This window comes from Homalodisca vitripennis, chromosome 4 (assembly GCF_021130785.1).
Source record: "Homalodisca vitripennis isolate AUS2020 chromosome 4, UT_GWSS_2.1, whole genome shotgun sequence".
NCBI classification, from domain to species: domain Eukaryota; kingdom Metazoa; phylum Arthropoda; class Insecta; order Hemiptera; family Cicadellidae; genus Homalodisca; species Homalodisca vitripennis.
Window position 1 is genome coordinate 26,895,366 of NC_060210.1, and position 12,949 is coordinate 26,908,314.

Consider the following 12,949-nt stretch of genomic DNA (forward strand, 5'->3'; position numbering starts at 1 on the left):
ATTTCCCAACTGAACAAAAAGTTATTGCTCTCTCTGAGGATCGTGAACTGGGGATCCCAGTGCCAGTAAATATGCACTCAACCAGTTCAGCTGTCACACTGATGATATGAGATTAGAAATAAGAATGTCTTTGGGCTCAACCATGTCTGTTCATATATACATGTATAGTGTCAGTTTATACTACCTCAATGAAATTTACTAAATTACTGTTGTAAACTTTCAAAAAAACAACTACAAAAAAAAAAATAAAAAAAAAAAATAAAATAAAAACTAATGGATCCAGTATGATCAATTTCTTATTTACAAAACAATTATGTGGAATTGTGTATACTATTTTGAACAGCAGTAGTGAACAGACACAGATGTAAGTAGTCCTATGTTTTCACTGATTTAGTTTAAAACAGTTTATTTTCAAATATGTGGCACTTTGAGAACTTTCATTTTATGTGATTTAGTTTCTAAAGAAAGGCAAAGTTTCATATTAAGCATAATTAAAAATTAGCAAAAAATGAACCTAACTGCAGAGTTTTGCACTTTTTGAATTTTACAAGCATCACCCCCCCCCCCCCCCCCCCGAGATACTATTTTTGTATGTAGGGTAACAGTAGTAAAACACTGACAATATAAGTAACTGCATGATCTGCAGCTTTGCGGAATCTAGAGGCATATTTCTAAATCTGTACAGACCTCTCAGTCTACCCAAGGCACACTGTGTTACATATGTTACATGGTCACTAAAAGTGAGGTCTGAATCCAGTATGACACCCAAAGTTTTCACTTTGTCACACACTGCCAGATTACTGCCACACAGCCTGATCTGTAGATCAGTCTCGCCGAGGGTCTGTAAAATAGTGTTTGAGGGCACGTGAAGAACTGTGCACTTGTCTGTGTTCAGCTTAAGGCCATTAGTCACTGACCACAGCCTCACACTGAGTAAATCAGAGTTTATTTGACCAACCTGTCCGGGTCATATGACAAGTGCAACTGACAATCATCTGCGAATAAATGAGGAATACAATTATACTGCACACACCTGGGAAAGTCAGAAGTGTACAGATTGAACAAAATTGGACCAGTACAGCAGCCTTGGGTATCACCTTGCTGTCTGGCAAGCAGCAATGATGAATTACTAACAATTCTGGTTATCAGCTGTCTGCCACTAAGGTATAAACAAGTATTCAGTTTAAGATATTTTGTCCAAAACCATAGTAATTCATCTTAGCCACCAGCGTATCATGACTGATAAGAGTCAAAAGCTCGTGAATAGTCAAGCAAAACAACAGACCTTACTCTACCTCTGTCCTTTTCATCCACCAGATCAGTAAACATGTTTGTGAGGGCAGTGCAGGTACTATGGTTTTAAAAAAAATTCAGATTGCAATGATGGCAATATATCATTCGTTTTTATATGTGTGCTTATCTGGTGAACTACTATTTTCTCTAGAACTTTTGGTATAGCTGGAAGGATTGATATAGGCCTCCGATGCTTGACACTTGTAGGGGTCGACACTTTAGGCAACGGGTGTGAATAATACTGGTTTTCCAATTTGTAGGAAAACTCCCAGTTTTAAGAGATGTATTGATTAAATGGGTCACCGCTTCAGAATAAAAGGTCGCAGCTTTTAACATATTTGTTGAAATACCGTCAATGCCGCAGTAGATTTTATCTCATTCATTGCTAATTTTACTTCATTGTTCGTCATTAAACATGGAATTCTTTATCAATACTATCCATTTTAGTTGTAATCCTAGGTTTCGTTGCTGACTTCACCGTTATTCACCATTCTAACAAAAAACTCGTTTTTTTTTTTTTTTTTTGCGTTGGGGTATTGGGGTGGATTCACAGATCCTCACACGTCAACCTGAGCTTACTGTGTGCCCCTTTGATGTTAGAGGGGTAAGCCTATCTTTGTGCCCTTAATTAGGCTAAGAAGCTTTTCCCCGATACTAGCATCTGGTTCGTCGCCTGGTTGTTTATCACCGAAAAGAGCCCTTCTCCTTGCTCCCAGTCTCTCACAGTCCAGTATTATGTGTTTTGCAGTCTCTTCAGACTTATTGCAGAGTCTACACTCCGAGTCCTCATTTCGTAAACCTAGAGTGTTTAGGTGTTTCCTGAAGTGGCCGTGTCCAGTGATCAAGGCAATCACTTGCTTAACCTGATCCCTGCCCAGCCCCATCAGCCATCTGGTGAAGCTGGAGCTAGAATCAGCAAGCAGTCTTTTGCCGAGTGCTTGTCCTTGGTGACTCTGCCACCGCAAGCGTTGTGTCTTCCTGGACCATTTGTTTATACTTTGATAAGCAGCTGACTTGCTTATACCACAACTCGGTTCTGGACCGGTGTATGGCATGCTTGCTCCGCTTTTGGCAAGCCTATCGGCGCATTCGTTGCCACCTATGCCTGTATGGCCCGGTACCCAACCAAGACGTACAAAGTTGCGTGATCCAAGCTTGCAGAGAGTGTTGAAGCACTCCCACACAAGCCTGGATGAAATGCTGTTGGAGTCAAGAGCTTTAAGAGCTGCCTGACTGTCTGACATTATGCAGATGTTCTTTCCCTGGTACCCCCTGGTGAGGCCTAGGTTGGCACAGGCCAGGATACCATAGATTTCGGCTTGAAATATGGAGCAGTTCCGTCCCAAACTGCCGCAAAGGGCAGTTCTAGGGGATTGACTAAACACTCCATATCCGATTCTGCCCTTAATAAGCGAGCCATCCGTGTACCAGACAAAGCTCTTTCTTATTGTTGTGATGTTATCTTGCGATTTCCACTCATCTCTGGAGTAGAAGTCAACAGAGAATGGCTTATTGAATACGAACTCCGTTCTCATTATGTCTGAGACCATTTCGAGAGTAGCGTTTGGGTTTACAGCTTCAGTGATGGTGCCGTGGCCCGTTTTAGACGTTCCATTCCTCCACAAGTCAGCAACCATCAGCCGATAAGCTGACTTACGCGCTTCAGCTTTTATATAGACATCAAGAGGCAGAAAACCTAAAGACACCTCGAGGGTCGCTGAGGGACTGCTCCTAAATGCTCCGGTTGCAAAGATTGTGCCAAGCCTTTGTAAGCTTTCGAGCTTGGCTTTAGCAGTTACCTGATTCACCTTTGTCCACCAGACTAATGAACCATAAGTGATTTGAGGCCTTACAACTGCTTTGTAAAGCCATAGTGCTATATGGGGTTTTATGCCCCATGAAATTCCTGCAAGTCTCCTGGACGTCATGAGCGCCAATTTGCTTTGTGCAGGATATTGTTAAGATGATCATTCCACGTAAGCTTATGGTCTAGAGTCAGTCCTAAATATTTGACTGTCTTTGACCACTCAAGCTGCGTGGATGCGAGTTTCAGCCTGGAAAGAGACTCTAGGTTCTTTTTCCTAGTGAATGGTACAACTACTGTCTTAGAGGGATTTACTTTCAGTCCCTCTCCATGACACCAGTTGTGTACATGTTGAAGGTTGGTATTCATGATATCAACAACAACATTTGTATGTTTTCCCTGTACCGTAAGGACTATGTCGTCTGCATATCCTTGGACATAGATTCCATTGTTAGTAAGGTCCTCAAGTAGACCATCTACTACTAGATTCCACAGTAGAGGTGACAGGATGCCTCCTTGAGGGCATCCCCTTGTGGGTGCGATCACAAGGGATTCTTCATTGAGATCGGCCCTGATCCGTCTGGAGCACAGCATGGCCCTAAGCCACCTGCACAGAGCTGGCTCGAGGCCACGTCGCTGTGCTCCACTTACCATCGCAGTGAATTTAGCATTGTCAAAAGCTCCTTCAATGTCTATAAAGGTGCACAATGCCAATTCCTTGGCGGACAGGCTATCCTCAATCCTACTGACTAGTTGGTGCAGTGATGATTCACAGGATTTGCCTTGCTGGTATGCGTGTTGGTTGCGATGAAGGGGAGTGTCTGAGAGAACTCCCTTTCTCAGGTGCCTCTCAACCAGTCTTTCTAATGTTTTCAGTAGAAACGAAGATAAACTGATGGGACGAAAAGATTTAGGGACAGAATAGTCCGCTCTCCCTTTTTTAGGGATAAAGACCACCCTGTTGAGACGCCAGACTTGTGGTATGTACCCATAAGCTAGGCTCACCCTGAATAGTTCACATAGAAGGGTGAGGAGATTCCCCGGCCCTTGTTGAAGCAGGGCCGGAAAGATTCCATCCCCTCCTGCAGATTTGAAAGGGGCAAATTTGGAAATTGCCCATTTGGCTTTAGAGAGAGTGACAATCCTTCTGGCAATGGCCCAGCTACCACGATAAGCTCTTGGCCATGAGCCTGCCTCATGGTTACCAGACGTTCCAGTGTCGTCATTCTCAAAGATGCAATCAGGGAAGTGAGTCTCAAGGAGAAGTTTGAGGCTGTCACTAGACCCGGAAGTATATTGACCTCCCTGGGACCTTAAAGATCCCAAGTGACCGGTTGGACCTGAGGCTAGTAAACGTTGCAGTCTAGCTGCCGCGCTTAATTCATTTACCTCCTGTGTAAACTGCCTCCAGGAACTTTGTTTTGCCTTTTTGATTGCTAGGCTGTATTCTGTTAGAGCTCTATGATAGGACTCCCAGATACGGCTCCTTTTGCATTGATTGTGCAGCTTCCTAATGTTAGCCCTTTTGCGAGCGAGGTCTGCAGTCCACCACTTAGTATTAGTTCGACTCTTCCCCCATCGCAATGGACAATTGTCGTGGAAGCTATTGATTATAGCATTCTGCAGGTCAGAAGCTATCTGATCTATGTCTGTGAAGCATCGCACCCTTCCGCCTACTGATCCCAACTGTGACTGAAGGTCAGACTTATATCCCAACCAGTCAGTCCTCCTGGGATTGCGATAGAGGACTTCTGCAGCTTCATCTTGCAAGTTGAAGCGGATATACCTGTGATCTCATAATGAGGCCTCTTCGCTTACGTGCCAATTATCAACCATTCCAAGTATACCTTGTGTGCAGATTGTTATATCAATAACTTCCTGTCTAATTCGTGTTACGAACTAGACAGGAGGTGGTTACCAATATTACATATAAATAGGTCCCTACTTAGAAGAAATTGTAAAAGTGCCTCACCTCTGGGGTTAGTGTTGGTGCTGCCCCATCCAGCAGAGTGATGGGTGTTGGCGTCACAACCTAGAAGTAGTTGTTGATGTCTGGCTTGTGCTTCTTCCACCAGGAGCTCTAGGTCTCTTGATGGAGGGAGTTCCCTGGCATCATATGGCAAGTATACGGAGCCTACAATTGTGCTCTGTACTATGCCTCCATTCTTCCAGGTCAGTGTGCCCACAGTGAGATCTCTGGAGCAGAATTCGTTGAGGGTTAGAAAATCCAAGCCTCTCTTCAACAGGATGCAGGTCCTGACATTCCTTAGAGAGGTACAGTAAATTAACTTACCTTTGGTTTCATTTAGGCCCGCCACTCTCCCTTGGTGAAGCCATGGTTCTTGAATTAATGCCAGATCAAATCCCTCCTGGAGGAAGAACTGGCAGAAGGCTGCCGAAGCAGCCCTACTGTGCTGTAGGTTGATTTGTAGGACTCGTGGCATTGTACTTGACTGTCGAGGAGACAATTGAGACCTGCCAGAGTCCTAGGTTGGCTCTACAGTTGGAAGCCTTCACAGCCTTGTAGCAGACCTCGTCCAGGAAACAGACGAATCCGTAATCTTTCGGATTTGGCTTGGATGGAAGGATTTTCCACTCGTTTACATTTAGGTTGGGATTCTGCTTTTTAAACATTTCAAGTACCTTTTCAGGTGTCTTCTTCAGAAGCTTCGGGTGAGCTCTGAAAAACACCCTAGTGGACCTCAAGATGTCCTTACGCAGACCCACTCTCAGAGAGATGTCGTCTCCCAGAGGTTTTATTCTTAGAACTACTTCTTCCAGCCAACATTTGGTGTGCTCGTTGATGCAGGAAGCAATTAAAACACCTTTCTCTAGGTAGGTGCCCGCAAACGATGGAACGGAACCATCCTCCAGGGGTTGGATTTCTTCCATAATTGTGTCCTCGATGGCTTCTCCTTGCTCTGCACTAAGCTTCGCCTCCGAGTAGCCTTCGAGGGCTATGGCCATTTTGATCGCCGCGACCTCTCTGTAGGTAGCCTTGGATGTGCTACCAGAGGCCTCGGGATCGTGGGCCTCCGGCTTTTGGGTTACCCTCCTAGCCTTCTTTGCGGGCCCCTCCCCCGCCTTGGTGCCCGGAGTTCAGACCTCCAGCCGTTCTAGGTTATTTTTCTTCTTTTTCCCCCTCCTCCACTTGGAAGGGTCAAAAGCTTCACCCTTTTCAAGAAGTTTAGCCTTTAGTGCTTCTCTCCTTTGAGCAGTGGTGAGATTAGGCCTCTTCATTCTGAGGTTGCCGAGTTGCTCTGTGGCATCATCCAGCGTACCTGTAGACATGGGAGTGCTTGGGTTGTTGAGGAGCTGATCTTCTACATCTTGAAAGGCTTTTGCTTCCTCAGCGCTTGTACTACCTTCCTCAGATAAAGCCTTGCCATGTATGGGAGCTTCAGTGTGCATTGGAACCTCCTCTGTTCCTGAGGCACTTCGTTGAGGAGAAGGTAGGGATGTTGGCATAACAACCTCTTGAGTTGTGTTACCAGGTGATGGTGTATGCGAGGTAGCTTCAGGAGCTACCTCAGCAGGAAGAGGTAGGTTAGAAACAGCTTCAGGAGCTGTTTCTAGGGTTGGTTGGTTTTGGTTTTTGTTTTTGTTTTTCATCATGATGTTCCCACGAGTAGCTAGGGAATGGAAGGTCGACCCAGACAGAGCCCCGCATGCCTGGGTAAGCTGCTTTAAACTGGAGGGTCGCCGGTATCCAGAGTCCGCATAGTACAAACTGGTTTGCCACCAGCCATTCAGCCCTGGCCTATGCTGTTCCACCGTGGCTTGGCCCCTAGTGGGAGAACTGAAAGGAGAACTAAATCGAAGGGTTAAGGAAGTTTACCTCAGATAGAAGAGAGTGAAGAAGAAAGATAGGCTGACACAAAGAAAAGTGTGCCAGCCATAGGCCTCCAGAACAAGAAGCGAAGGGATCTGGAGCATTAGCTAGGGTACCTCGGGGTCGCCACTACCCGTACGGCCTTATTTTACTCGTTTATTTTACCAATTGTCATTAGGAGATAGGAAACTTCCATTGCCAACGATATCACATTCTTTTAAACACTTCCAAAAGTGTCAGGGGCTTTTAGAATAAGTCCATTCAACTCATTTCTAATGCACTTGTAGTTTTGCCAGTCTTTAACATCTCTTGTTTTCCAATACTTGTTTCCTAATTTATTTTTCAATTTGGTCAGCCGTACAATTTCACTGTTTCTTCAAGGTGCTCTTCTATTGTCACTCTCTTGCGAACGATTGGAGCATTTTCGTCAAAAACCTTATTTATGTAATAAATGTATGAAAGTAATAAATATTTATATGCAATCGATAACCTGCATCTGCCCGACACTGCTCCATTGCATTTCTTTTATTTTAGATATCGTTTTGTTAACATAAAACCTGGAGAAATCTCTATAAGAAATCAATTTAGGACCAATCTTATCTTTCCTTATGTTAACTACACAATACACTAGCTTGTTGTCCACTATCTTCACACCTCTGAGGTTGGTAATGTCTGATGCATCAATAATACCATTCCTCTCGATTTCAACTGACCTGTCCACTATGATGTGCTCTAACAAAGTGGCTCTTTTGGGCTCATTCATGTATTAATTGAGTTGCATTCGATTCTCTCAAGAGTCACCTTAAAAACTTAGTCTTGATGTCTGACCGCATATCTAATATTAGTGTCACCCAAAAATAAGACATTGTTCACCTCGACTGCAAGAACAACAAAAATATACTGAAAAAAGGCTGCAAGAGGGACAACACAAATATACTCCATATCAGGGTCGATATCGCCTGATAAGAAATATTGCTCAAACACAACAACTCACTTGATATAGATAATGACACCACCGCATATCCTGTCACCATCACAATCAGCATAGTAATTGCGGTCGGATCGCAGCATAGTATAACGTGGCATAGCGTAGTTGTCAGAAGGAGTGAGAATTGGTATAGAAGATATTAAAGATAGCTAGATATAGGAATATTTTCTAAACTGTTTAGAAAATCGGTGGCTTATTAGGAACTAGCTTATCTTCTGCATAGTGAAAGTTAATTTTGTAAGTATTGTATTTTGGGAATTTTAATTATTGTATTCTTATATTAAAAATAAATAGTAATTAGATTATTTGATAAATTGATTTATAAAAATGACATTAACCATAGATTTGAATTAAGTTAGATATTTTTTAACAAACGAGAACATATCTTTACTATAAAACTAGACTAAAAAACACCAGTATTGCTTTAATATGATCACCATCTGAAAATTAAATCTATGTAGACTATTGTTCCAAAACTACGTATAGTTTTTGGACAGTGAGTTTTAAAATTTAAACTAATTTAAATACAACTTGTGTACAGTATTTGATGAGTATTTGCTTTAAGATATATGAACCAATTGAACTTAAAATATCCTTGCAGTCAAGATAGAAAAATGTTAAAGTGTTGATTTAAAATTATGTAGGCACCACTTATAAAGGTTAAAACTAGAGAGAAACACATTTTTTATTTATAATTGGGATGTGGTTATATATGCCATCATGTATCAGACATCAAATTATAGGGTAAGATAAAAATTTGATGCATAACAATACCTTTAGAATACGTTTCTCTTTGATATGTGAGATCCAAATTCTTTGTATGACTGTTATTGTTGTGTAAGTCATAGAAAGTGTGTCTAATTGTCAATGGTTCAGATTTTTGTCAGTTTTTGTAAGTGAAAGTGAAAGTGTCAGCCTGTGTGAAATAGGTTAGATAGTAGACTAAAGTGTGACATTAGTTTAGTACTAGTTGACATCAAGTCTTTAAGGTTGATTTCTTAAATGCTGTAAAGTTGATTTCTTAAATGACAGTTACATTTCAATACTACTTAAATGACAGTTAAATTATCTCAATACCACTTGCTTGAAATATTTGTTATTGCTAAAGAAATAATCAGTCTCATCTGTTAAAAGAAATGGTTTTAATTTTTAATCACTATTTGCGTTTATATCTTTGTCCTGTTTTTAAGCAAGACCAGGTTACAAAGGGTTATCTGGTTCATGACATGGTTTTGATTATTTAGCCTAACTAGCATTTGAACAATAAACATTACATCAGCTTTCACTATTGTTTAATTTTATCTGTAGTGTACTTAATAATATTATTACATTTTGAGAAATGATTAGAATGCTATTATTTCTATGTAATGTGAATGGTTTGGGATAATTTGTTTATGGTGGTTTACTTCAAATCTTTACTTGGAAATCAAAATTTATATAAGAATATTGATAAGTTTCCTTGTGGTAATTGTTTCACCACTATACTGTCAAATTACAATTACAAGCAGGTCTGAACTGGACCAAGAGTTGTGGTTTGGAATGTGAGAGGAATGCAGTGGCCAAGGCCGTTGTAAGTTGATTACTTAAGGACATAATTCACAATATTAATAGCTGTTAAACCCAGTATATCCTGGAAAATTGACAAGTCTTCATCAAAATATTAGTACTGCATGGCTTATTTATATTGCTCTAGATATTTATTGTGAGAAATATTATTATCCAGCCTATCCAGCTGAACAGTTCTAAAATAAATTTAATTAAATTTGTGATGTTGCTCTAAAAATTTCAAAAGAGTACCATGTTGTACTTAGTGATGGGAGAATCAAATACAGAATTGAATAGTATTCGAATTTCTCCCGGGGTATTCACATATTAGAATATCTCAAAAATAAATTCAAATATTTTTTAAATGAATACAATTTTTCTGGAAGAATTGAATTCAAAATATACTTGTATTTACAGGGTGTTCACAAAAGGGTGTCACAAACTTCTGTGCGTGATAGTAAAACTGAATCACAAAATGTGTTGCTAAGCGCAAATCTTGATAATGGCTGGGCCGATTCGGTTCATTCTTTTTGTAAAATGTCCATTGAAATCCAAGGAAGGTTTTAATGAAGAAAAAGTTAAGAAAAGTTACCTGGAATATTTTGGAATTCAGAAAAAATTTTAGTTTTTACGTTTCATAATTCAAATTAAACTGGCACTAAACAGCTGTTGACAGCTATAGTTCGACAAACTTTCTGAAACATCTGTTTACATTTAAATTATATCAATAATAAGTAAACAGTGTTTGATCGGCAGATTGTAAATAAAACATTAATATATAAATTTTACTCCAGATTACGCCAGTGACAAATTAAAATCATCTAATGCATTAAATACTGTTATAAAACTAACTGTAATGAACTAAGTTATGGATGTTATCACATAAGTTACCTTAAACTGGTGGGCTTCCTTGACATTATGATATTACATTTTAACAATGGCTTATGGAAAAACAGAGAAATGTACACTAACATGCTTCAACGATTCATTCTTTCCCTGGCTACAGTCCAAAACATAAGTGTAGCGCAAAACTTTAATAACGTTTATTTTGGAATATTGCAAAACCTTAATAAGGTTTCACTCTTATACCGAAAGTACATAGTAAGTAGGTAGGACTTCCCCCTAGGTTGTAATAGGCTTTTCAGTCCTACTTATGTGTGTATTTTCTTCATCAGGATAAGGCAGACACAACTATGTCAACACGATTTTTACCAAAATAGATTTCCAAGAACTAGATAATCGAACGTATATAGTATTTTGATCGAGGCAATGTGGCAAACTAAACTGTAACATAGTACGTAAGTGAATTTAAACGGTCTTAAGTAGGCACTTTTTAGCCGAAGTAGACATCTCGGTCCTACGTAAGTATATATATTTTTTCTTCGTCAGAACAACAAGACAAACTCTACTATGGTACTGGAAATATGTTAGACCTGAAATATATGACAAGGACTGGAAACATACACTTTTTGACCAAAGTAAGTTTCCGAGACCTGTGTGATCCGAGATTTGTGTTTTCTTGATCGGGATGACAAGGCAGATTCAGCTGTGATATTATGTATATAATTAATTAGAACCAGAAATGCTCCTACACGTGCCAAACATGATATAATAATTAAGTTAAACTCCGATACTATTTTCCATGAACTTAAAATAATATCTACCTGATGTGTGCCTACTAACGTTTTAAAATTTTTATATGACTCCCATCATATTACATCATAATTGCTTTTACTAAGTAATATAAGGATTTTCGGTTCTAAAGATTGCGTGCGAAGCCGCGGGTAACAGCTAGTTTCAAATAAAAATGTCATAAAAATATAGGTTGAGAAATTTTTTTGTTTAGCAGCTAGCTGCCATTTTTCTGTAAAAAAAAAAATTAATATCTCGAGTAAATTATTTTAATTAAAAATGTTCCCTCCTTTTCAAAGGGGGGATAGAAGGGGGTAAATTTACATTTTCAAATTGAAACCCCATTATGTCCTTTTATATTTAAATAAAAAAAAAACACATTGACAATAAGAAAACATCTCTATGACGTCTTTAGCAAATGTTATGGGCAAATAACACAAATAATAATCTGTTGGGACAATGCTAATATCTTGTGAATATCAACACAATGCATGCGTGATATATTTCAGGAAGACTTGGTGGTGCCCTTTTCAAAAGCGGGAGGAGGTTAAATTTTTTATACTTCCAAAAGGTAATAAGTATGGTGAAGGTTATACATCGATATCTCAATCCGTTTGGAATATATCCAGGTGTATCAGGACGTAATTTACACCCTTTATATGGACTCTGAACAGAATAATTAAGTGGAGACTTATAATTTGAAATAAATAATCACAAATTTTCAAACTTGAAAAATGTATAATTGTAAAGTTCTTCAATTAATAAATATTTGTAAACAATAAAGTAAAAGAGAACGTTTTTTTTCATGTTGTTGTGTAAAAACAATATGTGTGAGGTTTTTAGCTTTTATATATTTCTTCTATCATTGGTGACAAGACCTGCAGTAGAAAAGAATCTTTCAGGTGGGACTGAAATAGCAGGTAAACAAATATATTTTTTTCTGAAGTTCATAAATCATTGGTATGACATATTTGTAGAAGGCACAAAAAGCAAAGGATTTCTCACATTTTTGCCACGGGCAGTTCAAAATAACCAAGAAACAACAGATTGGGGAAAGGAAGTATTACAAGTCTAGACTTGTCTGTTAGAAGTTCTCAACACAAATAAAGTATTCGTATACAAGTATTCGAATGCAAGGGTGTTTTTGAGTACACAGTATTCGGTTCTCCCATCACTAGCTGTACTAATCTCTTATTAACTTTAAAATGTCCTGTTCTTTTATTCACTATACGTGTTAGCCTAATATAATTAACTGATATCAAAATGCAACCACAATTCTATTTTGATATTATCATAATCATTAAATTATAAAAATATTTAATAAAATTAAAATTAACTTATGTTTTTATAAGTTGGCTCAGTATATTTTATTATTTTTTATTTTGTTAATTATCAAAATAAAAAATAAAGTTAAAATTAGCTCTTATGTGTTTTTTTTAAATTATATTAGTATGTTTTTCCCCCTAAGACATTTGAATTCCTACAGTCTTCTCCCTCCATAAAGTTCTTGGGTGTTTGGTTTGAACGAACCCTTTCTTGGCAACTTCATGTAACGAACCTGTTGCTTAACACCAATTCTGCTCTTTTTGCTATAAGAATTTTAAAACCAACCTGTAGCAGAGAGGTTCTTATTGATGTATACCGAGGCTGCTGTGGGAGCCTACTTTGTTATGGCATCACAATATGGAGGGTCATCTATTCTACTGGAAAAGTTACTCGAAAGTCTAGAAAAAGAATCTGAGAGTATTTTTTGGTTTAAGTCCTTGACGTTCTTGCAATATCATTTTTCAACCAAACAGTATTCTTACCGTGTTTTCGTTTTACATTCCTATTGGGCTCTATAGTTGGTTGGGTC

General features: G+C 38.9%; 1 protein-coding gene across 3 annotated transcripts in view; it reads left to right on the forward strand.

Annotated features, from left to right (window-relative positions):
- The window catches only part of LOC124359072 (N-acetyl-D-glucosamine kinase), a 71,231-nt gene that overhangs the window by 12,026 nt on the left and 46,256 nt on the right, over nt 1–12,949 (forward strand). The window contains exon 1 of one of the 3 annotated variants that reach the window (XM_046811483.1): nt 9,196–9,487. The exons of the other annotated variants lie outside the window; for them this stretch is intronic. Coding sequence (XP_046667439.1) covers nt 9,468–9,487 — 20 coding nt within the window. The 5' untranslated portion in view covers nt 9,196–9,467. Of the gene's footprint in view, nt 1–9,195; nt 9,488–12,949 lie in introns of those variants that run through there. 3 annotated transcript variants of the gene reach the window in all.